At 44.2% G+C, this 24,971-nt stretch overlaps 2 protein-coding genes across 2 annotated transcripts in view; one reads left to right on the top strand and one right to left on the bottom strand.

Moving 5' to 3' along the window:
- Positions 1-24,971, bottom strand: part of LOC139459837 (nucleoporin NUP188-like) — a 94,859-nt gene that overhangs the window by 24,219 nt on the left and 45,669 nt on the right. The window contains exons 23-38 of the mRNA XM_071241542.1: positions 24,428-24,504; positions 24,083-24,197; positions 23,301-23,421; positions 20,438-20,513; positions 19,191-19,310; positions 17,722-17,965; positions 17,213-17,302; positions 16,431-16,547; positions 16,045-16,113; positions 14,452-14,555; positions 13,529-13,681; positions 11,492-11,567; positions 10,482-10,613; positions 7,181-7,255; positions 5,136-5,221; positions 3,470-3,624 (exon numbers count right to left, since the gene is read on the bottom strand). Coding sequence (XP_071097643.1) covers positions 3,470-3,624; positions 5,136-5,221; positions 7,181-7,255; positions 10,482-10,613; positions 11,492-11,567; positions 13,529-13,681; positions 14,452-14,555; positions 16,045-16,113; positions 16,431-16,547; positions 17,213-17,302; positions 17,722-17,965; positions 19,191-19,310; positions 20,438-20,513; positions 23,301-23,421; positions 24,083-24,197; positions 24,428-24,504 — 1,810 coding nt within the window. The remainder of the gene's footprint in view (positions 1-3,469; positions 3,625-5,135; positions 5,222-7,180; positions 7,256-10,481; positions 10,614-11,491; positions 11,568-13,528; positions 13,682-14,451; positions 14,556-16,044; positions 16,114-16,430; positions 16,548-17,212; positions 17,303-17,721; positions 17,966-19,190; positions 19,311-20,437; positions 20,514-23,300; positions 23,422-24,082; positions 24,198-24,427; positions 24,505-24,971) is intronic.
- On the top strand, positions 8,146-8,695 carry LOC139459385 (uncharacterized; the record flags this gene model as incomplete). The annotated part of the gene is made up of 4 exons (XM_071240842.1): positions 8,146-8,195; positions 8,257-8,297; positions 8,505-8,581; positions 8,639-8,695. Coding segments are annotated over 4 exons (225 nt in total), but the record flags the coding sequence as incomplete, so codon positions are not given.

Here is a 24,971-nt window from a genome sequence, read left to right as displayed (position 1 = left end):
TCCCACATGCAACCAGAGCTACAACACACTAAATGGCTACAATGTACCTCTTGATCTCCCACATGCAACCATAGCTACAACACACTAAATGGCTACAATGTACCTCTTGATCTCCCACATGCAACCAGAACTACAACACACTAAAGAGGTACAATGTACCTCTTGATCTCCCACATGCAACCATAGCTACAACACACTAAAGAGCTACAATGTACCTCTTGATCTCCCACATGCAACCAGAGCTACAACACACTAAATGGCTACAATGTACCTCTTGATCTTCCACATGCAACCAGAGCTACAACACACTAAATGGCTGCAATGTACCTCTTGATCTCCCACATGCAACCAGAGCTACAACACACTAAATGGCTACAATGTACCTCTTGATCTCCCACATGCAACAAGAGCTACAACACACTAAATGGCTACAATGTACCTCTTGATCTCTCACATGCAACAAGAGCTACAACACACTAAATGGCTACAGTGTACCTCTTGATCTCTCACATACAACCAGAACTACAACACACTAAATGGCTACAGTGTACCTCTTGATCTCCCACATGCAACCAGAACTACAACACACTAAATGGCTACAATGTACCTCTTGATCTCCCACATGCAACCAGAGCTACAACACACTAAAGAGCTACAATGTACCTCTTGATCTCCCACATGCAACCAGAGCTACAACACACTAAATGGCTACAATGTACCTCTTGATCTCTCACATACAACCAGAACTACAACACACTAAATGGCTACAGTGTACCTCTTGATCTCCCACATGCAACAAGAGCTACAACACACTAAATGGCTACAATGTACCTCTTGATCTCTCACATGCAACAAGAGCTACAACACACTAAATGGCTACAGTGTACCTCTTGATCTCTCACATACAACCAGAACTACAACACACTAAATGGCTACAGTGTACCTCTTGATCTCCCACATGCAACCAGAACTACAACACACTAAATGGCTACAGTGTACCTCTTGATCTCCCACATGCAACCAGAGCTACAACACACTAAAGAGCTACAATGTACCTCTTGATCTCCCACATACAACCAGAACTACAACACACTAAATGGCTACAATGTATCTCTTGATCTCCCACATGCAACCAGGGCTACAACACACTAAATGGCTACAATGTACCTCTTGATCTCCCACATACAACCAGGGCTACAACACACTAAATGGCTACAATGTACCTCTTGATCTCCCACATACAACCAGAACTACAACACACTAAATGGCTACAATGTACCTCTTGATCTCCCACATGCAACCAGGGCTACAACACACTAAATGGCTACAATGTACCTCTTGATCTCTCACATACAACCAGAGCTACAACACACTAAATGGCTACAATGTACCTCTTGATCTCCCACATGCAACCAGAACTACAACACACTAAATGGCTACAATGTACCTCTTGATCTCCCACATGCAACCAGAGCTACAACACACTAAATGGCTACAATGTACCTCTTGATCTCCCACATGCAACCAGAACTACAACACACTAAAGAGGTACAATGTACCTCTTGATCTCCCACATGCAACCAGAGCTACAACACACTAAAGAGCTACAATGTACCTCTTGATCTCCCACATGCAACCAGAGCTACAACACACTAAATGGCTACAATGTACCTCTTGATCTCCCACATGCAACCAGAGCTACAACACACTAAATGGCTACAATGTACCTCTTGATCTCCCACATGCAACCATAGCTACAACACACTAAATGGCTACAATGTACCTCTTGATCTCCCACATGCAACCAGAACTACAACACACTAAAGAGGTACAATGTACCTCTTGATCTCCCACATGCAACCAGAACTACAACACACTAAAGAGGTACAATGTACCTCTTGATCTCCCACATGCAACCAGAGCTACAACACACTAAAGAGCTACAATGTACCTCTTGATCTCCCACATGCAACCAGAGCTACAACACACTAAATGGCTACAATGTACCTCTTGATCTCTCACATACAACCAGAACTACAACACACTAAATGGCTACAGTGTACCTCTTGATCTCCCACATGCAACAAGAGCTACAACACACTAAATGGCTACAATGTACCTCTTGATCTCTCACATGCAACAAGAGCTACAACACACTAAATGGCTACAGTGTACCTCTTGATCTCTCACATACAACCAGAACTACAACACACTAAATGGCTACAGTGTACCTCTTGATCTCCCACATGCAACCAGAACTACAACACACTAAATGGCTACAGTGTACCTCTTGATCTCCCACATGCAACCAGAACTACAACACACTAAATGGCTACAATGTACCTCTTGATCTCCCACATGCAACCAGAGCTACAACACACTAAATGGCTACAATGTACCTCTTGATCTCCCACATGCAACCAGAACTACAACACACTAAATGGCTACAATGTACCTCTTGATCTCCCACATGCAACCAGAACTACAACACACTAAATGGCTGCAATGTACCTCTTGATCTCCCACATGCAACCAGAGCTACAACGCACTAAATGGCTACAATGTACCTCTTGATCTTCCACATGCAACCAGAGCTACAACACACTAAATGGCTACAATGTACCTCTTGATCTCCCACATGCAACCAGAGCTACAACACACTAAATGGCTACAATGTACCTCTTGATCTCCCACATGCAACCAGAACTACAACACACTAAATGGCTACAATGTACCTCTTGATCTCCCACATGCAACCAGAACTACAACACACTAAATGGCTACAATGTACCTCTTGATCTCCCACATGCAACCAGAACTACAACACACTAAATGGCTACAATGTACCTCTTGATCTCCCACATACAACCAGAACTACAACGCACTAAATGGCTACAATGTACCTCTTGATCTTCCACATGCAACCAGAGCTACAACACACTAAATGGCTACAATGTACCTCTTGATCTCCCACATGCAACCAGAGCTACAACACACTAAATGGCTACAATGTACCTCTTGATCTCCCACATGCAACCAGAACTACAACACACTAAATGGCTACAATGTACCTCTTGATCTCCCACATGCAACCAGAACTACAACACACTAAATGGCTACAATGTACCTCTTGATCTCCCACATGCAACCAGAACTACAACACACTAAATGGCTACAATGTACCTCTTGATCTCCCACATGCAACCAGAACTACAACACACTAAATGGCTACAATGTACCTCTTGATCTCTCACATGCAACCAGAGCTACAACACACTAAATGGCTACAATGTACCTCTTGATCTCCCACATGCAACCAGGGCTACAACACACTAAATGGCTACAATGTACCTCTTGATCTCCCACATGCAACCATAGCTACAACACACTAAATGGCTACAATGTACCTCCAAAGTACAGGAGCTTCAACTCACTAGAGACACAACACAGCACAAAGTGTTGAACTCACCGACAGTGTTCTCCTGCCTGCTGTGCTGTAGAAGTATGGTGAGACATCCCAGGAGGCCGATCTGTACCGAGGGGATGAGGGTCTCGCTGTTGGCACATGTCTCCCCGACAGCCTCCCGCAACGTCACCATCATGGCGGAGGGCTTGCTGATGCAACTGAAAACAAGGCAAACAAATCTTTTCTTCACTTCACATGGGAATAAGAAAAATAAAACTGAATCAGTTCCTGATGGAGTTACCTACCTTGTTCAGAGTGAGTGAGTGAGTTTACGTGGCCATGGTTTTAACCACTAGGCCACCTTACTGCCCAAACCTTGTCCAGTGTTTGACCAGTGTGAAGAGCAGAGCAATGGATACTGATGCTAGCTTCATGTTCCTGACAGAGTTACCTACCTTGTCCAGTCTTTGACCAGTGTGAAGAGCAGAGCGCTGGCTACTGATGCTAGCTTCATGTTCCTGACAGAGTTACCTACCTTGTCCAGTGTTTGACCAGTGTGAAGAGCAGAGCGCTGGCTACTGATGCTAGCTTCATGTTCCTGACAGAGTTACCTACCTTGTCCAGTGTTTGACTGGTGTGAAGAGCAGACCGCTGGCTACTGATGCTAGCTTCATGTTCCTGACAGACTTACCTACCTTGTCCAGTGTTTGACTAGTGTGAAGAGCAGAGCACTGGCTACTGATGCTAGCTTCATGTTCCTGACAGAGTTACCTACCTTGTCCAGTGTTTGACTGGTGTGAAGAGCACAGCGCTGGCTACTGATGCTAGCTTCATGTTCCTGACAGAGTTACCTACCTTGTCCAGTGTTTGACTAGTGTGAAGAGCAGAGCCATGGCTACTGATGTTAGCTTCATGTTCCTGACAGAGTTACCTACCTTGTCCAGTGTTTGACCAGTGTGAAGAGCAGAGCTATGGCTATTGATGCTAGCTTCATGTTCCTGACAGAGTTACCTACCTTGTCCAGTGTTTGACCAGTGTGAAGAGCAGAGCTATGGCTATTGATGCTAGCTTCATGTTCCTGACAGAGTAACCTACCTTGTCCAGTGATTGACCAGTGTGAAGAGCAGAGCCATGGCTACTGATGCTAGCTTCCTGACAGAGTTACCTACCTTGTCCAGTGTTTGACCAGTGTGAAGAGCAGAGCTATGGCTATTGATGCTAGCTTCATGTTCCTGACAGAGTTACCTACCTTGTCCAGTGTTTGACTAGTGTGAAGAGCAGAGCTATGGCTATTGATGCTAGCTTCATGTTCCTGACAGAGTAACCTACCTTGTCCAGTGTTTGACCAGTGTGAAGAGCAGAGATATGGCTACTGATGCTAGCTTCATGTTCCTGACAGAGTAACCTACCTTGTCCAGTGTTTGACTAATGTGAAGAGCAGAGCTATGGCTACTGATGCTAGCTTCATGTTCCTGACAGAGTTACCTACCTTGTCCAGTGTGTGACCAGTGTGAAGAGCAGAGCACTGGCTACTGATGCTAGCTTCATGTTCCTGACAGAGTTACCTACCTTGTCCAGTGTTTGACCAGTGTGAAGAGCAGAGCGCTGGTTACTGATGCTAGCTTCATGTTCCTGACAGAGTTACCTACCTTGTCCAGTGTTTGACCAGTGTGAAGAGCAGAGCCCTGGCTACTGATGCTAGCTTCATGTTCCTGACAGAGTTACCTACCTTGTCCAGTGTTTGACCAGTGTGAAGAGCAGAGCACTGGCTACTGATGCTAGCTTCATGTTCAGAGCCGTAAGACTTCCTTTAAACTGAAAACAACATAACAAAAATAATTGAAATCAAATAAATATAACGGAGCATTGTTTATTTTCATCTCAACATATAGTTTGATTATACATATTATAAGAGACAATTCCTTTCTGGTCCAGTGTTTTACTGATGCCAGCTTCATTTGGAATATGAAAAAAAGAAATGTTTTTAATCCAACAAGAAGGCTTCACAGAAGATGGCACAACTTGTCCCCTGGGAATCAACAATCTAAAAGTCCTTTATCAGGGATTTCTATACAAGTTATCCAAAGGTAGGGATAGTAAGTTGCCATTTGCAACTGGCTCGCCTGTTACCATAACTGATTGAATGGTTTGTTTGTTTGTTTGTTGCTTAACTTTCAGCAATATTCCAGCTATACAATGCTGGTATGTAAATAATCGAGTCTTGACCAGACAATCCAGTGATCATCAAGGATCCTCGATCCATGCAACTGGGAACCAATGACATGTAATCAACCATGTCACCTCTTATGACAAGCGTAGATTGCTGGTGAGCTATTCAAACCCAGAATCAACACGTTTAATCATCCAAGCCACCGAGCTATAGATCACGATCAATTTAGTCACCTCTTTCGAAAAGCGTAGGTTGCTTAGGGGTGAGTGAGTATGGTTTTACGCCGCTTTTAGCAATATTCCAGCAATATCACGGCGGGGGACACCAGAAATGGGCTTCACACATTGTACCCATGTCAGGAATAGAACACGGGTCTTCGGCGTGACGAGCGAACGCTTTAACCACTAGGCTACCCGACCGCCCTTGCAGACACAGAGATGAGAGAGTCAGGAAATGGCTGTCGGGTGTCACTGTTAGTTTTCTTTAAGTCTTACACCACAATCAGAAACAAATTACGAAAATCAAGTCTGGCTCAGGAAAACTAGTGCTGATGTTTGGTTGTTCAGTTTGTTGTTGCAATCAACAATAATCCAGTTATATGAAAACAGTCTGTAAATGCTTTAACCACAAATTCTAACCCACAATCTCCATAGGTCTGTATGAAAGGAGGTTCAAACCAGCTCAGTCTGCAACTTTAGCAGGATGCCAACCCTAATTGAAGCTTTGGAGTAATCAGTAGCGTAAAAATGAATACTTTCATATGAAAAAGAGTAATGTTAAGACTAACATGGCAGGATGCTGGTCTTTGCTTCGTCATTTGCGTTAGGCCTATATGTACATGAAGCACGTGTACACATGCATTGACTCTAGTAATGTAGCCACACAAGCAATCACAATATTTTTAAAAAAAAGGGCGATAAAGCTCAGAATAAGTAGAAAAATTAATCTCCTTGTGTTTGTATGGTTATACATGACTAAATCTTAAAATTGAATATCAATCAATAAACATTGAAAAACTTGCACATCAACATCGAAAAAGTACTCGAAAATAGAAGTTCCATAACAGCATGAGGCAACCTCAGCAGTGACCTAACATTTCAAACAAACCTGTATTTTGTATAACACCTTAGTTATAAATTATGAATCACTTACGAAAGCATTGAATTCAAGCTGTTCAATTTAATTCAAGCTGTTCCATGGCAGCAAGCCCCCCAAAACCTGTTATTTTAGTGAGGCGATAACAAATGGCGTCGGAAACACTATTCATGCCAAAACACATTGTCAAGGTTCCGCACATTCATAAAATTCTTCATGTGACAATATTAACTGTATTGTCAGAAAGACAATGTGGTGTTTCGAGTTCCTAAGAAGTACCGGTGTACATGCAATTAGCTCCCTGTAGAATGCTTCATGTGACCGGTGCATTAACAATTTGCTCTTTGTGATATTTTATACATGTAAATAATCAGCTTTAGCCAGTCCATATACTAACACTAATATCAAATGCCTAAAAACAAGCTGTGGACTTTTAAACGAAAATATATTTGGCACAGTCTGACAGCTCTATTTGTGTCCACCTTGAGATGTAGTGACGACAATCTCACCTGAGCCTGTATCCCGCAGAGCAGATCTGTGATGATCTTCTCCTTCATCTTCTCGGGCAGCGTCAGATCATCCACCTGGACACAAGACAGACTCAAGGTGTTACTGAGACAGAAGGAGAGACTCAAGGTGTTACTGAGTGAGACACAAGGAGACACTCAAGGTGTTACTGAGTGAGACACAAGGACAGACTCAAGGTGTTACTGAGACACAAGGAGAGACTCAAGGTGTTACTGTGTGAGACAGAAGGAGAGACTCAAGGTGTTACTGAGTGAGACACAAGGACAGACTCAAGGTGTTACTGAGTGAGACACAAGGACAGACTCAAGGTGTTACTGACACAGAAGGAGAGACTCAAGGTGTTACTGAGTGAGACTCAAGGACAGACTCAAGGTGTTACTGACACAGAAGGAGAGACTCAAGGTGTTACTGAGTGAGACTCAAGGACAGACTCAAGGTGTTACTGAGTGAGACACAAGGAGAGACTCAAGGTGTTACTGAGGGAGACACAAGGACAGACTCAAGGTGTAACTGAGTGAGACACTAGGTGTTACTGAGTGAGACTCAAGGTGTTACTGAGTGAGACTCAAGGACAGACTCAAGGTGTTACTGAGTGAGACTCAAGGTGTTACTGAGTGAGACATAAGGACAGACTCAAGGTGTTACTGGGTGAGACACAAGGTGTTACTGAGGGAGACACAAGGACAGACTCAAGGTGTTACTGAGTGAGACACAAGGTGTAACTGAGTGAGACACAAGGTGTTACTGAGTGAGACATAAGGAGACACTCAAGGTGTTACTGAGTGAGACACAAGGAGACACTCAAGGTGTTACTGAGTGAGACACAAGGACAGACTCAGGGTGTTACTGAGTGAGACACAAGGACAGACTCAAGGTGTTACTGAGTGAGACTCAAGGTGTTACTAGGTGAGACACAAAGACAGACTGAAGGTGTTACTGAGTGAGACACAAGGTGTTACTGAGTGAGACACAAGGAGACACTCAAGGTGTTACTGAGTGACACTCAAGGTGTTACTGGGTGAGACATAAGGACAGACTCAAGGTGTTACTGAGTGAGACACAAGGTGTTACTGAGTGAGACACAAGGAGACACTCAAGGTGTTACTGAATGACACTCAAGGTGTTACTAGGTGAGACACAAGGACAGACTCAAGGTGTTACTGAGTGAGACACAAGGTGCTACTGAGTGAGACACAAGGAGAGACTCAAGGTGTTACTGAGTGAGACATAAGGAGACACTCAAAGTGTTACTGGGAGAGACTCAAGGACAGACTAAAGGTGTTACTGAGTGAGACACAAGAACAGACTCAAGGTGTTATTGGGTGAGACATAAGGAGACACTCGAGGTGTTACTGAGTGAGACACAAGGAGACACTCAAGGTGTTACTGAGTGAGACACAAGGAAACACTCAAGGTGTTACTGAGTGAGACACAAGGAGAGACTCAAGGTGTTACTGAGTGAGACACAAGGAGAGACTCAAGGTGTCACTGAGTGAGACACAAGGACAGACTCAAGGTGTTACTGAGTAAGACACAAGGTGTTACTGAGTGAGACATAAGGAGACACTCAAGGTGTTACTGAGTGAGACACAAGGACAGACTCAAGGTGTTACTGAGTGAGACACAAGGAGACACACAAGGTGTTATTGAGTGAGACACAAGGAGACACTCGAGGTGTTACTGAGTGAGACACAAGGAGACACTCAAGGTGTTACTAAGTGAGACACAAGGACAGATTCAAGGTGTTACTGAGTGAGACACAAGGATAGACTCAAGGTGTTACTGAGTGAGACACAAGGTGTTATTGAGTGAGACACAAGGACAGACTCAAGGTTTTACTGTGTGAGACACAAGGACAGACTAGAGGTGTTACTGTGTGAGACACAAGGACAGTCTAGAGGTGTTACTGAGTGAGATACAAGGACAGACTAGAGGTGTTACTGTGTGAGACACAAGGAGAGACTCAAGGTGTTACTGAGTGAGACATAAGGTGTTACTGAGTGAGACCCAAGGTGTTACTGTGTGAGACACAAGGACAGACTCAAGGTGTTACTGTGTGAGACACAAGGACAGACTCAAGGTGTTACTGTGTGAGACACAAGGACAGACTAGAGGTGTAACTGTGTGAGACACAAGGACAGACTAGTGGTGTTACTGTGTGAGACACAAGGAGAGACTCAAGGTGTTACTGAGTGAGACATAAGGTGTTACTGAGTGAGACTCAAGGTGTTACTGTGTGAGACACAAGGACAGACTCAAGGTGTTACTGTGTGAGACACAAGGACAGACTAGAGGTGTTACTGTGTGAGACACAAGGACAGACTAGAGGTGTTACTGAGTGAGACACAAGGGGTTACTGTGTGAGACTCAAGGTGTTACTGTGTGAGTCACAAAGACAGACTCAAGGTGTTACTGTGTGAGACACAAGGACAGACTCAAGGTGTTACTGTGTGAGACACAAGGACAGACTAGAGGTGTTACTGTGTGAGACACAAGGACAGACTGAAGGTGTTACTGAGTGAGACACAAGGTGTTACTGAGCGAGACTCAAGGTGTTACTGTGTGAGACACAAAGACAGACACAAGATGTTACTGAGTGAGATTCAAGGTGTTACTGAGTGAGACACAAGGTGTTACTGAGTGAGACACAAGGACAGACTAGAGGTGTTACTGTGTGAGACACAAGGACAGACTAGAGGTGTTACTGAGTGTGACACAAGGGGTTACTGTGTGAGACTCAAGGTGTTACTGAGTGAGACTCAAGGTGTTACTGTGTGAGACACAAAGACAGACACAAGATGTTACTGAGTGAGATTCAAGGTATTACTGAGTGAGACACAAGGTGTTACTGAGTGAGACTCAAGGTGTTACTCAGTGAGACACAAGGACAGACTCAAGGTGTTACTGAGTGAGACTCAAGGTGTTACTGAGTGAGACACAAGGACAGACTCAAGGTGTTACTGAGTGAGACACAAGGACAGACTCAAGGTTTTACTGGGTGAGACACCTTATGTGTAATCCATGACATTCAGAGATCTGACATTTTACTTAATTATACAAACTTATCCATCTGTGTTTCAACTTGATTTTTGAGACCTGGGTGCAACCTGGTTTAGTCGGGTGCAACTAGCTTTTCAAGTCAATATGCACCTGGAGCAGGTAAATCAAGTTCAATCATGTTCAGGAGAACTATTAAAGTCTTAGCGCTCAGATAGCTGGGAATGAGGCTCAAATGACACAAGTATTGAACCAAACAATCTCTAAACATTAATTACTACTGACCTTGAACTTAGATGAAGTAACGAGGAAGTTCTTCCAGGCCAACAGGAGCTGTAGTGTTGCATTCTCCTTCAACTCTTCATCACCCCCAACTTCAGCGTTCTCCCCCTCTGCCACCAGACAGCGTCTCAAGAACTGGAACACAACAGTAAAAAATTGCTAAAAGAGGTACAAAAACCAAACTCACTCACTCACTCACTCATTTCCTTCTGGACTGTCACTTATACCATTAGGTTAGAGGGCAGTTATAGAGCAATTCATATTTGCAGACGAGTTAAAATACCAGTCAATTTCTAACCCAACATTCAGCATACATGGGATACTCAGCACTGGAGCACACCAACCTATGGTCAATAGTGTGAGCATGCCTCTATGTCATTACATGTGATCCTACACCAAGTTAGCCAGGGCACAGTTAGGATGGAGATTCCATGCTACAGTGAGTAATGACAGTTATACCACGGCAGTATGCATGATATACATAGATGTGGAGCACACACTCCACACTCCCAGCCGACCAGATGGTCAATAGTGTGAGCATGCCTCTATGTCATTACATGTGATGCTACACCAAGTTAGCCAGACACAGTTAGGATGGAGATTCCATGCTGCAGTGAGTAATGACAGTTATACCACGGCAGTATGCATGATATACATAGATGTGGTGCACACACTCCACACTCCCAGCCGACCAGATGGTCAGTAGTGTGAGCATGCCTCTATGTCATTACGTGTGATGCTACAAGTTAGCCAGGGCACAGTTAAGATGGAGATTCCATGCTGCAGTGAGTAATGACAGTTATACCACGGCAGTATGCATGATATACATAGAAGTGGAGTAGACACTCCACACTCCCAGCCGACCAGTCCTAACAACAATTACCGTCTTCTGACGTCTTTTGGTATGATTCAGCCAGGGATCACTCCAAAAAAATCTCCCCCCAGACAGACCTCTACCCACTTGACAATGGATGCAGTCCTGGGCATCGCTACACCCAGACCCCACAACCTACCTCAGTCCAGGTGTTGAGTCGTTTGTCCTTGGAGATCATCTGCAGCGACTTCTTCAGCTTGTCATCCAGCTTAGAGCTGCAGACACAGAGATGAGTGAGTGAGTGAGTATGGTTTTACGCCGCTTTTAGCAATATTCCAGCAATATCATGGTGGAGGACACCAGAAATGGGCTTCACACATTGTACCCATGTCGGGAATTGAACCCGGGTCTTCAGCGTGACGAGCGAACGCTTTAACCACTAGGCTACCCGACCACCCTTGCAGACACAGAGATAAGAGAGTCAGGAAATGGATCTCAGGTGTCACTGTTAGTTTTCTTTATGTCTTACACCACAATCAGAAACAAATTACAAAAATCAAGTCTGGCTCAGGCAAACCAGTGCTGATGTTTGTTCAGATTGTTGTTGCAATCAACAATAATCCAGTCATATGACAAGTCTGTAAATGATCGAGTCTGGACTAGACAATCCAGTGATTGATGTTATGAGCAACGATCCAAACCAACGCTGGAACACACACTATCAACAAAGTCCCTGAGTGAGACAACCCCACCCGTAAGCCACCTCTTACGACCAACACAGGTTACAGGGGACCAATGTTAACCCAGAATCCCAAAGGGGGACTACTGATGCCGCCACTAAAGGAGTCATTGCCATGTTGGGTACTACAGAAATGTACCCTGGACAAAACAAGAATACACATGCTTGTCGTAAGAGGCGACTAACGGGATTGGGTTGTCAGCCTCGACTGGTTGATGCATGTCATCGAATCCCAGTTGCATTGATCGATGCTCATGATGTCAATCACTGGACTGTCTGGTCCACACTCGATTATTTACAGACTGACATCATCTAGCTGGAATATTGCTGAGTACAGCGTTAAACAATGAACAAACAAACAAACAAGAATACAGAGATGGACCAAACAAGCAACAACAATGCACTAGAGCAGCTGGACTTATAACGATGTTTAAAACCATTTCCAACAAACAGAACTTCAGGAAGAGAACCTGTTTAACATTGCATCCAAGATTATTGCACTTATAGAGCGATGTACAGGCACGTTTATGTATGGCTGCTTGTACTAGTCCGGATAGATGCTGATTTTATAGTGTTAGCCCACTCAGATTCCATGCCCCACTTGGACACAGTATACTGACTCCGAGCCAACCAGTCCTTGTTTTAGCCCCTTAATGCCGAGCACCAGGCTGGGTAACAACAAGTTCTTCCACTAGATCACGGAGACGGTCGGTTTAAGAAATGAGGTACATGATATCTTCAAGACAGAAATGCAGCCATTTGCATACCAACCTTTCAGTACAATGACCTGGTGATATGACCTCATAAAAAGAAAAATCAAGCCACAGACCACCATTTCAATACAAACAAGACAAAAAAAGTGAACTTGGCTCACTAATAGCCCCGACCCGCCTAGTGTGTCAGTAGTTTCAAATTAAATAGCTAGGAAAATCAATAAAAACATTTTTTTTCTTTTGACTGCACCCCTCCATATGACACAGATTATATGTACTAAGTTTGAGATGAATCCACTGAATAGTTTAAGAGAAATCACGCGGACAAAGTCTTCGGACAGACGTTAGGGTTTGAAAAATTTCATTAAAAAATGGAAAATTAACAAAAACAATTTTTTTCTTTTAACTGCACCCCTCCATATGACACAGATTATATGTACTAAGTTTGAGATGAATCCACTGAATAGTTTAAGAGAAATCGCGTGGACAAAGTTTTCAGACAGACAGACGGACGGACGGAACCTTGGTATATCTATATACCCCCGACCTAAAAGTCGGGGGTATAACACGTTTGTAAATCCACACTTTCTCGCTGCCTGAAATGCTTCTTTACCTCCTGCCTACTCAAAGACTCAGCAGTCAACAGTTTCTGTCAGCTAACATTTAACATCACTAGATAGCAATAATTAAACAGATAGAAGCCAACCATGGGCCATGGGAGTGAGCTTGTCTCTAGAAGCACTGTTTCGGGGTGAGTCTGTAAAGGCTGGCTGGCTGGCTGTACCTGTGGATTATGTAGAGTTCCTGGGCCAGGATCTTGAAGACAAATGCCACAGTTTTCATCTCAAACTTGAGGGAGTGTTGATCATTCAGGTCGGAGGCCGGGTCTGGCAGGTTCCGTGTGAGTGGAGCAAAGACGCTTGGCCAGAAGGCGTCCCTGAAACACACAGCGGCATGCAGACTTACTTAGTGTGGGGCACTTACTTACGGCAAGACACTTCTACTTAGTGTGGGGCAGTCTTACTTATTTACGGCAAGAAACGTCTGCTTAGTGTGGGGCAGTCTTACTTACTTACGGCAAGACACGTCTACTTAGTGTGGGGCAGTCTTACTTACTTACGGCAAGACACGTCTACTTAGTGTGGGGCAGTCTTACTTACTTACGGCAAGACACGTCTGCTTAGTGTGGGGCAGTCTTACATACTTACCGCAAGACACGTCTACTTAGTGTGGGGCAGTCTTACTTACTTACGGCAAGACACGTCTACTTAGTGCATGACACTTCTACTTATGGCAGGGCACGTCTACTTAGTGCATGACACTTCTACTTATGGCAGGGCACGTCTACTTAGTGCATGACACTTCTACTTATGGCAGGGCACGTCTGCTTATGCCAAGACACGTCTACTTAGTGCAGGACACGTCTACTTAGTGCAGGACACTTCTACTTATGGCAGGGCACGACTACTTAGTGCAGGACACGTCTACTTATGGCAAGACACGTCTACTTATGGCAGGGCACGTCTACTTATGGCAGGGCACTTCTACTTATGGCAGGACACTTCTACTTATGGCAGGACACTTCTACTTATGGCAGGGCACGTCTACTTATGGCAGGGCACGTCTACTTATGGCAGGACACTTCTACTTATGGCAGGGCACGTCTACTCATGGCAGGGCACGTCTACTTAGTGTGGGCAGACTTACTTAGTGCGGAGCACCTCCATCGCCGTCTCCCGTAGTCCGCGCCACAAGGAGTGGATGAAGTCGGCGGACGCACACAGCAAGTCTGGAGGACACTGGTAGCTACTCTGGGAATAAAATAACTTGTCTTAACAAACACCATGGAGTAATGTGAAAAACATCCTGTTCATCTCCCAATCCAAACTTTCCTGATGTTAACAACATAGGACTATCCAATGAGATCAACTGAAAATGGGAACGGACTGTAGAGCATTTAATCTCTCTTTGAGATATTCCTTTGCTTTGTGTTAACTTGAGTGAGTGAGTGAGTGAGTGAGTGAGTGAGTGAGTGAGTGAGTGAGTGAGATTTTACGCCGGTTTAAGCACTATTCCAGCAATATCACGGCTGGGACACCAGAAATGGGCTTCACACATTGTACCCATGTCAGGAATGGAACCCGGGTCGTCGGCGCGACAAGTGAACGCCTTAACCACTAGACTACCTGACCGCCCTTCTGAATGACAACAACCAACATCTGTGGATTGCCTATAAGGATGTTGAATTCATATTGATATTCATTACGCCTAAGAGTCTACTCACTCATAATCACTGAAATGATCCATGTTCGTAATTGACATGTGACCCAAAACAATTACCACTGATAACAGTTGGAATATTTAGACAAATAATTCCAGCCACCCTACTGGTGCCAATAAAAAATCAAGTCTTGACAGACAGACCTGAGAGTAAAAACATGAGCAGCCTTTCATGTCATCTGGGTACAATAACAATCACCCGAGGCTGACCACCGAGGCTGACCACCTGAGGCTCTACAGTTAGCTCTTACAACAAACATGAGATACACAGAAGTTTAATATACCTCCATGTCAGAATGTTGAAATATGATTGGTTCATGTGGTCTTGATAAGATACTATATATTCCACCTTAATTTCTGCGCATGACAATAAATCCCTAAAGTCCCGCCATGAAAGAAACAGGCTGCATATAGATTTCTGAGAGGGAGAATAAATCCCGTATACGCCATTTTGAAGCAAAACGCCGCACGCTTTTTCCAAGTCAATGAAAGTCACGTGACACTGTACAAGTTAACGTCAGCTCAATCAAACAGCTGTTTTACATCAAGTTTTAATTTGTTTCAATTCTTTTACATTTGCAGATTTAAACATGTCATTAAGATAAATTTGTTGTAGCAGTATCATTCGTGGGACAGGTATAAAATCAGGGTACACGCGGGACGCATAAAACCACATCTACCCTTCGTGACACTACTACAACTTACAATGTTTGGAATCCCCTCATGGGGCACGACCATATATGGGCAACTGTACAGGATATTTCCCTTGGACCTAAAACAACTATAGGAATGATTCCCATCAGTGTCGTCGCGTAAGACCTATTCTCTGGTCCGTAGTTTCAAACTTGTATGGGTCCTGCTGTAAATCTACGTGTTCATATATTTGTCACAATAAGCCGCAGATTTTTAGATGAAGGCCTACAGCTTCTAAAGTCTGTGGGTCCTAATGGCAGCAATCTTATTAATTTCGAACTCTGATTCCCAGGAGTACACCGGTGTAACATGGAGAAGTTGGTTCACCTGTTTCTTGATGTCCATGAGTCCAAGGACGGTCTGCAGACAGGAGCTCTTCCCCAAACTCAGGTCATGCTGCAACATACAGGAGTCACACATGCAGCTCAAACATGATGGGTTGGGGCTTTGTTTGTTGTTGGGAGTTCCAGTTGATGGAACATCTGACATTATTAGCAACATCTTATCCTTCAGCAGTCCATTCTCTCTATTCTGGGTATACTGACAGCTAGTCCATCTAACACACATCTACTTCACCAGGATGCACATCCATCTCACCGGCATGCACATCAATCTCACACATGCTTCTCATGAACAAACACTCGTGTATCTTGCCAACACAAATACACAACCATCCATCCATCCATCCTTCCATCTGACCCAGTCCTCCCTACCCGTTTGCCATCGGAGGAGTCCACCATTTGCACGTTGAGGAAGACCTCAATGAGTCCCGGTTGAGTCTCCACACACTCAGACAGCAGCTCTAGGATCATCACCTTCAGCCGTAGATCCTGCCAGAGACAAGCACCTGTTGTCAGTACACACAGTCTACATGTCTGCATGTCTACACCTGGAGTACTGAAACTTGTCCTGGGACATGGAGTTCTACCATCAGAATAACTAAATCTTCAAACATCACAGTGAGTGAATATTTGTTAGGCTACGGTCAGCAATATTCCTGCTATGTCATGGCAAACCTGGGACAGTCCACTACCTCTTTACAGCCTGTCAAGAATAATAACACAACAGGCAAGGCATTCAAGACTAAGGCACTTAAATAGCGAAGTGTGTGCGGATGCAGTGCGGTGCGGTGTTGTGCAGTGGTGGGTAAATGGTGACATATTATTCCCTGGTTTTCCCATAGGGAGACAAGAAAAGAACACTGGGCACCTGTTATGCCCAAGAATCCCCACAGGGCGAAAAACCTGGGCCAATGGGGACCTATGCTCCCCTGGAAGTCCTATAGGGAGAAAAGAGAAGGATACTGGGGACCTATGCTCCCCTGGAATTCCCAGAGGGAGAAAAGAGAAGGATACTGGGGACCTATTCTGTCCTGGAATTCCCAAAGGGAGACAACACTGGGCTGAGACATATTCAGCCTCCAATCTCCAAGGGCACAATGTCAATGAAACCTTGTTTCTATGTGGTGTTGGGCAACACCCAGTGTTCTGCCTACCTCAGACAGGGCCTGCAGTCTTGTGAGGAACATGTCTCGGATTGGCTCCGCATCATTGCCAAGGCAGGCCAGGATAGACATCGGAGACACCTGGAAATGTCAAATAAACGTCAAGAAAACAATTAGTCTCAGTTCCAGAGAAGAAGTCATTTAAAGCAATATAGCCAAAAAAATCTATTGCAGCCCCTTGGGCGGGGTCAGCCCCACCATTTGTACAATTTTGAATCCCCACCAACGGAGAATGCTTCCAAACATATATGGTTAATATGTATCTCTTAGTTCCAGAGAAGTCGTATATTGTGACCCTTCGGACCCAGTGAGCTAATGAAATTGATATTATTAATAAATAAAAATGTCATTTATGTAATCACAGTGGTTTAACCAAAACCCTGTCCCCTTTGGAGTCGAATGGACGAATGGAGTGGGATAATAAATGGGGATCAGACGCAGGCAGATCGGCACTCCTAGCAAGTTCAACAAAACCGTGTGAACCAACTACCGGTACCTACCAGCGCCAGTCTCTTGAGCAGCACTGCAGCCAGGGTGGGGAGCCGAGGGTCGTGGCGGTGGTAGATGTACTGGGCGATGGTGGCCACGATGTGCTGATGCTGGTGCCCCGCCGGCTGCGATGAGAGAGCGTGTTCAGTCGGTGACACGGGGAGGTCAGGCGACCTCAGTAGGAGAAGGCGGTTGAGGACGGAGAACGAGAGTTGGATGAGTTGGATGAGGTCTATGCCGACTCCTTCGGCATTGCTGGAAGACAATGTGAGAACCTACAGTTAGGGCTGTGTATTGAAAAAATAATGGTGTTCCAATATTTTGCGATACAAGTATACATATTCCAATCAAATATCTTATTTGGGTGTGAAGTGTTTGACAGTGACTGACACTGATGGTACACATAATTCCTATTTTCTTCATGCTGAAGTAAATATTACTTAGCTGGTCAGTTGCAGCCATTTTGTAGTCATGGATACAGGGGAGATAACAGTGTGAGAGAAAAATCACTAATTTGTGAATGAATTTCTGTGAAGATTTGTTAACGACAACCAAACTTGATATATTTATTTCATGCTACCATCACATCAAAGTAGTTCTATCCCGTTCTAACCCATTCTAAAAAAAATACTATAACGGGCTGTGAGCACAGTAGAACGTGTAGTTTGGCGTAAAATATGATGCTAGTTCGTTCATAAGCAGTCCTCAATACGTCTATTTAGTTCTTAGCAAGTCTGCAGTCCGTGTGTATCCAGTTCAGATCATGTAAAAGTGCCCTTCACCTCATGCCAACAACGTTTCGAAGCAGTTCGAGCACGTCTGTAGCCGTTCTCAACCCGTTCTTAACCAGCTGAACGCGTCTTCATTCAAGTTCAGGGCTCCGAGCTGTACACATCATGAACGAGCAACAAACAGACGCCGTCAGTGTGCACACATACTGAAATTTATGGCTGACTGCACCACGTCGTAACATGTCCCTAGTAGGTTCGATGTACGGCAATTTCGTTCGCAATACGTCTTTCTCGTTTTAAATACGTTGTCAATCTGACTAATTGCAGAACAGGATGGACGGGATAATATTTTGAGCAGACTCAAAGTTCTAGAGCACCTCCCCGTCCAAGCCCGTCCATGAAGTTCGTAAAAAGACTGTCAATAGCTGCTACTACCACTACGTTTATACACAGTTGTAGCCCGTTCGACAACATTTTCACGAACATATTGAGAACTTGTTTGGTGTGATGGGGATATAATCAGCAGAAAATATTGCAATACGCATGTTTGAAAAGTGTATTGCTGTATACTGGTAATACCTACAGCACACAGTCAAGCTTCGGATGGGCAAACAAAGTATCCAACAGCACATTTATCTGTTGACAGAGAAACAGGGGGCACATCTTACTTTAACTGCTGAACATACCTCACTTGCTCTGAGAGGCAACTGACTGCATGTTAGACACTGTATATATCGGACACAGCTTACCTCCCCTGAGATGCGACGGCCTGCTCAACACTGTCTACACCAGTGGCGAGGATGTCCAGAAGTGCCCGTCCGGCCTCAGTAAACAGAAGACTGTACACACACACCTCCTGCAGTCGAGGCCTAGGAACACAAGGAGGAAGGTAGTCATTGTCTGAACAATAGGTGAGGTGAGGTGAAATTGGGTTTAACGTCGTGTCCAAGATTATTGCACTTATGTAGCGACTTGCATGCATGTGTGTGTGTGTGTGGCTGCTTGTACTAGACCGGACTGATGCCGATTTATAGTCCTAGCCCACTGAGATACCATGCCACAGTTTAACATGAATACCCCACTCAGACAGAGTATACTTGCTTTAGCCCCTTAATGCCGAGCGCCAGACAGGGTAACAACAAGTACCATCTTTTAACGTCTTTTGGTATGACGCGGCCGGGGATCGAACCCCGGACCTTCTGCTCTCCGGGCGGACACTCTACCACTAGACCACTGAGGCAGTCCTCTGAACAATAGATAAGGGACAGTACACTTTCATGATTAGACTGAAAGCTGGGCCTGTTTTCAATATGACTTTAAATACAATAACAAATCTGAAATATAGTTTTTCCTTGTCCCTGATGTGTTCTGAATGCATATGTACACAGTATTTCAACTATTTTTTTTCTTTGATTGTATTTTGTTACGTTTCTTAAAGACATTGTTGACATATTATTTACACATCATAATACAATGGAGACTGCTCAAGTCTATATCAGGTTCACATGCAACCATCTCTATCCCCCCAAGGGGCGGTCGGGTAGCCTAGTGGTTAAAGCATTCGCTTGTCACGCCGAAGACCCAGGTTCGATTCCCGACATTGGTACAATGCGTGAAGCCCATTTCAGGTGTCCCCCGCCTTGATATTGCTGGAATATTGCTAAAAGCGGCGTAAAACCATACTCACTTACTCGCTTTACACATAGTACCCATGTGGGAAATTGACCAGGTCTTAACATGCAAAGGCTTTAACCACTAGGCTAACTTTGAAATTACAGCAAACTACGGTTATAACAAACTCAAAGGGACAACTGATTTTAGTTTGTAATACTCGTAACTCTAGTTTGTTATAGGCATATTTACAGCAAATATACAACAAATGGCCGGGACTAAAACATAAGTTCGTTACATCAGTCAGTTCGTTTTAAGCGTGGTTGTTTTGAACATAGTATACTGTTGTTTGGCAAATGGGGATAAGATTGTTGACATGGCTGACCTTTTACTTTTGGATTTCTTCTTGTGCAATGTCATCAGGTTGAGGATCTTATGGAACACCTGCAAGCACTTGTGGCCTAAACAAACACAGAATGAATACTGTCATTAACACCAGCAAGCACTTGTGGCCTAAACAGACACAGAATGAACATCGTCATTAACCCTCTGCAAGCACTTGTGGCCTAAACAGACACAGAATGAACATCGTCATTAACACCAGCAAGCACTTGTGGCATAAACAGACACAGAATGAATACTGTCATTAACACCAGCAAGCACTTGTGGCCTAAACAAACACAGAATGAACATTGTCATTAACACCAGCAAGCACTTGTGGCCTAAACAGACACAGAATGAACATTGTCATTAACACCAGCAAGCACTTGTGGCCTAAACAGACACAGAATGAACATTGTCATTAACACCTGCAAGCACTTGTGGCCTAAACAGACACAGAATGAACATCGTCATTAACACCAGCAAGCACTTGTGGCCTAAACAAACACAGAATGAACATCGTCATTAACACCTGCAAGCACTTGTGGCCTAAACAGACACAGAATGAACATCGTCATTAACACCTGCAAGCACTTGTGGCCTAAACAGACACAGAATGAACATTGTCATTAACACCTGCAAGCACTTGTGGCCTAAACAAACACAGAATGAACATCGTCATTAACACCTGCAAGCACTTGTGGCCTAAACAGACACAGAATGAACATTGTCATTAACACCTGCAAGCACTTGTGGCCTAAACAGACACAGAATGAACATCGTCATTAACACCAGCAAGCACTTGTGGCCTAAACAGACACAGAATGAACATTGTCATTAACACCTGCAAGCACTAGTGGCCTAAACAGACACAGAATGAACATTGTCACAAACACCAGCAAGCACTTGTGGCCTTAACAAAAAGAGGGAACATTGTCATTAACACCAGCAAGCACTTGTGGCCTAAATAAACACAGAATGAACATTGTCATTAACACCAGCAAGCACTTGTGGCCTAAACAGACACAGAATGAACATTGTCATTAACACCTGCAAGCACTTGTGGCCTAAACAGACACAGAATGAACATCGTCATTAACACCAGCAAGCACTTGTGGCCTAAACAGACACAGAATGAACATCGTCATTAACACCTGCAAGCACTTGTGGCCTAAACAAACACAGAATGAACATTGTCATTAACACCTGCAAGCACTTGTGGCCTAAACAGACACAGAATGAACATTGTCATTAAAACCTGCAAGCACTTGTGGCCTAAACAGACACAGAATGAACATCGTCATTAACACCAGCAAGCACTTGTGGCCTAAACAGACACAGAATGAACATTGTCATTAACACCTGCAAGCACTAGTGGCCTAAACAGACACAGAATGAACATTGTCACAAACACCAGCAAGCACTTGTGGCCTTAGCAAACAGAGAGAACATTGTCACAAACACCAGCAAGCACTTGTGGCCTTAGCAAACAGAGAGAACATTGTCACTAACACCAGCAAGCACTTGTGGCCTTAGCAAACAGAGAGAACATTGTCATTAACACCAGCAAGCACTTGTGGCCTTAGCAAACAGAGAGAACATTGTCATTAACACCAGCAAGCACTTGTGGCCTTAGCAAACAGAGAGAACATTGTCACTAACACCAGCAAGCACTTGTGGCCTTAGCAAACAGAGAGAACATTGTCACTAACACCAGCAAGCACTTGTGGCCTTAGCAAACAGAGGGAACATTGTCACTAACACCAGCAAGCACTTGTGGCCTTAGCAAACAGAGGGAACATTGTCACTAACACCAGCAAGCACTTGTGGCCTAAACAAAAAGAGGGAACATTGTCACTAACACCAGCAAGCACTTGTGGCCTTAGCAAACAGAGGGAACATTGTCATTAACACCAGCAAGCACTTGTGGCCTTAGCAAACAGAGGGAACATTGTCACTAACACCAGCAAGCACTTGTGGCCTAAACAAAAAGAGGGAACATTGTCATTAACACCAGCAAGCACTTGTGGCCTAAACAAAAAGAGGGAACATTGTCATTAACACCAGCAAGCACTTGTGGCCTAAACAAAAAGAGGGAACATTGTCATTAACACCAGCAAGCACTTGTGGCCTAAACAAAAAGAGGGAACATTGTCACTAACACCAGCAAGCACTTGTGGCCTAAACAAAAAGAGGGAACATTGTCATTAACACCAGCAAGCACTTGTGGCCTTAACAAACAGAGGGAACATTGTCACTAACACCAGCAAGCACTTGTGGCCTTAACAAACAGAGAGAACATTGTCACTAACACCAGCAAGCACTTGTGGCCTTAACAAACAGAGAGAACATTGTCATTAACACCAGCAAGCACTTGTGGCCTTAACAAACAGAGGGAACATTGTCACTAACACCAGCAAGCACTTGTGGCCTTAACAAACAGAGAGAACATTGTCACTAACACCAGCAAGCACTTGTGGCCTAAACAAAAAGAGGGAACATTGTCATTAACACCAGCAAGCACTTGTGGCCTTAACAAACAGAGGGAACATTGTCACTAACACCAGCAAGCACTTGTGGCCTAAACAAAAAGAGGGAACATTGTCATTAACACCAGCAAGCACTTGTGGCCTTAACAAACAGAGGGAACATTGTCACTAACACCAGCAAGCACTTGTGGCCTTAACAAACAGAGAGAACATTGTTAATCCTGTGTCTAAATCCTAAGGAAAACAATCTTTCCAGGTATTTCTAAACATGCTAAAAGAAAGGATTTTTTAAACAAAACTCCTGGCCTCATTTCCAGTATATCACCTGGTTTGTTCCTTAGAGTGCTATTCCAGACTATGACCCCTCAAATCACCTACCTATAGTCTCCCTTCTGGTGATGTCGTAATATCTCCATTTATGATACACAGGGAAGATTTCTCGCAGGACGTACATCATCACTGGCTGAAGCTCCTCCTCTCTCTCCGCCTTCGACAGTGGCTGGCCAATCAGAAACATTCAGAAAAATATCAACATCAGATCTAGCCAATCAGATACAAACATTCACTATCAACATCAGATGTGGCCAATCAGATACAAACATTCAATGTCAACATCAGATGTGGCCAATCAGAAACATTCAGACAATATCAACATCAGATCTAGCCAATCAGATACAAACATTCACTATCAACATCAGATGTGGCCAATCAGGTACAAACATTCAATATCAACTTCAGATGTGGCCAATCAGAAACATTCGGACAATATCAACATCAGATCTGGCCAATCAGATACAAACATTCACTGTAAACCTCAGATGTGGCCAATCAGTACAAACAGACAATATCAACTAATATAGGACCAACAAATGCTCTGTTCAGTGTTGTCCAATCACAGCCTACGAGACATCATCTGCCGCCTGTCTACTAGTTTAAGTAGACAGGAGTGTGTGAGTATGGTTGTATGCCACTTTTAGCAATATTCCAGCAATATGACGGCAGGGGACACCAGAAATGGGATTCCAAATGTTACCCATGTGGGGAAACGAACGCAGGTCGTCGGCGTGACAAGCAAACGCTTAAACAACTAGGCTATTCCACCTCCCCTAGGTAGACAGGAGCCCAGTCCAAGTATCTGCTGGTGTGAAAGTTACCATTACCTCAATCAACTCTGTAAGGAAGCCAAGGACTGCGAGGGTCAGGGGGTATCTGCCCTGGGTGGCCTCTGTGCTGGCTAAGATGGTCCCATACAGTCCCGAACTGAGACCACGCCCACTGGAACAAACACAGACACACACATACAGATGGGACATGAGGCTCTGTAGCTCACCTACACCTTCTGGAATAGTTGGACATGCGCATAACATCAGCTTGTTAGGTAACAGGCACACTCAAATGGTTGTCAGTATAAACATATCCCTGTCAGTAAAAACATCTCAACACATTGCCTAGGTTATATACACTCTCTGTGAGGAAGGGAGGTAACCCTGTCAGCATAGACTCACCTCAACACCTCGCCAAGGTTATCTACATTCTCTGTGAGGAAGGGAAGTAACCCTGTAAGTTTCATGTTGTGCCATATCTGAAAAAACAGAAAACATGGTTCACAGGGTTTTCAGGAAAAGGAAAACTAACAAACACAAAATGAGTGAGTGAGTGAGTGAATGAGTGAGTGAGTGAGTAGGGTTTAACGCCACTTTTAACAGTATTCCAGTCATATCACGGCGTGTCAGCTTAATATGGGAGGAAACCACGAAGTGATGCAGGTCTCAGACGTTTACCACTTCGGTGAAACCCACGAGCACGGGTATGGTGCTGACAAACCTAGAAAGATAATCGGGGCGAACCAGGATTCGAACCCACAATCATAGGTTTCTGGCATGCCAAAGGGACGCAACTCTGCACAGCGAATTGCGGCGCCTTAGACGACTGGGCCACCCGTGCCCCCAACACAAAATGAAAGAAAATGAAGTAATGTTCCGGAGATGAATGCTACTCGACACAACACTATAACCAAAGTCAAAACATCGAAAATATTTGAAAACAGAC

This window comes from Haliotis cracherodii, unplaced genomic scaffold (genome assembly GCF_022045235.1).
Source record: "Haliotis cracherodii isolate W230 unplaced genomic scaffold, xgHalCrac1.p SCAF_13, whole genome shotgun sequence".
NCBI lineage: Eukaryota > Metazoa > Mollusca > Gastropoda > Lepetellida > Haliotidae > Haliotis > Haliotis cracherodii.
The sequence above is the reverse complement of the archived record's forward strand: the minus strand, read 5'-3'. Positions and strand labels throughout refer to the sequence as shown.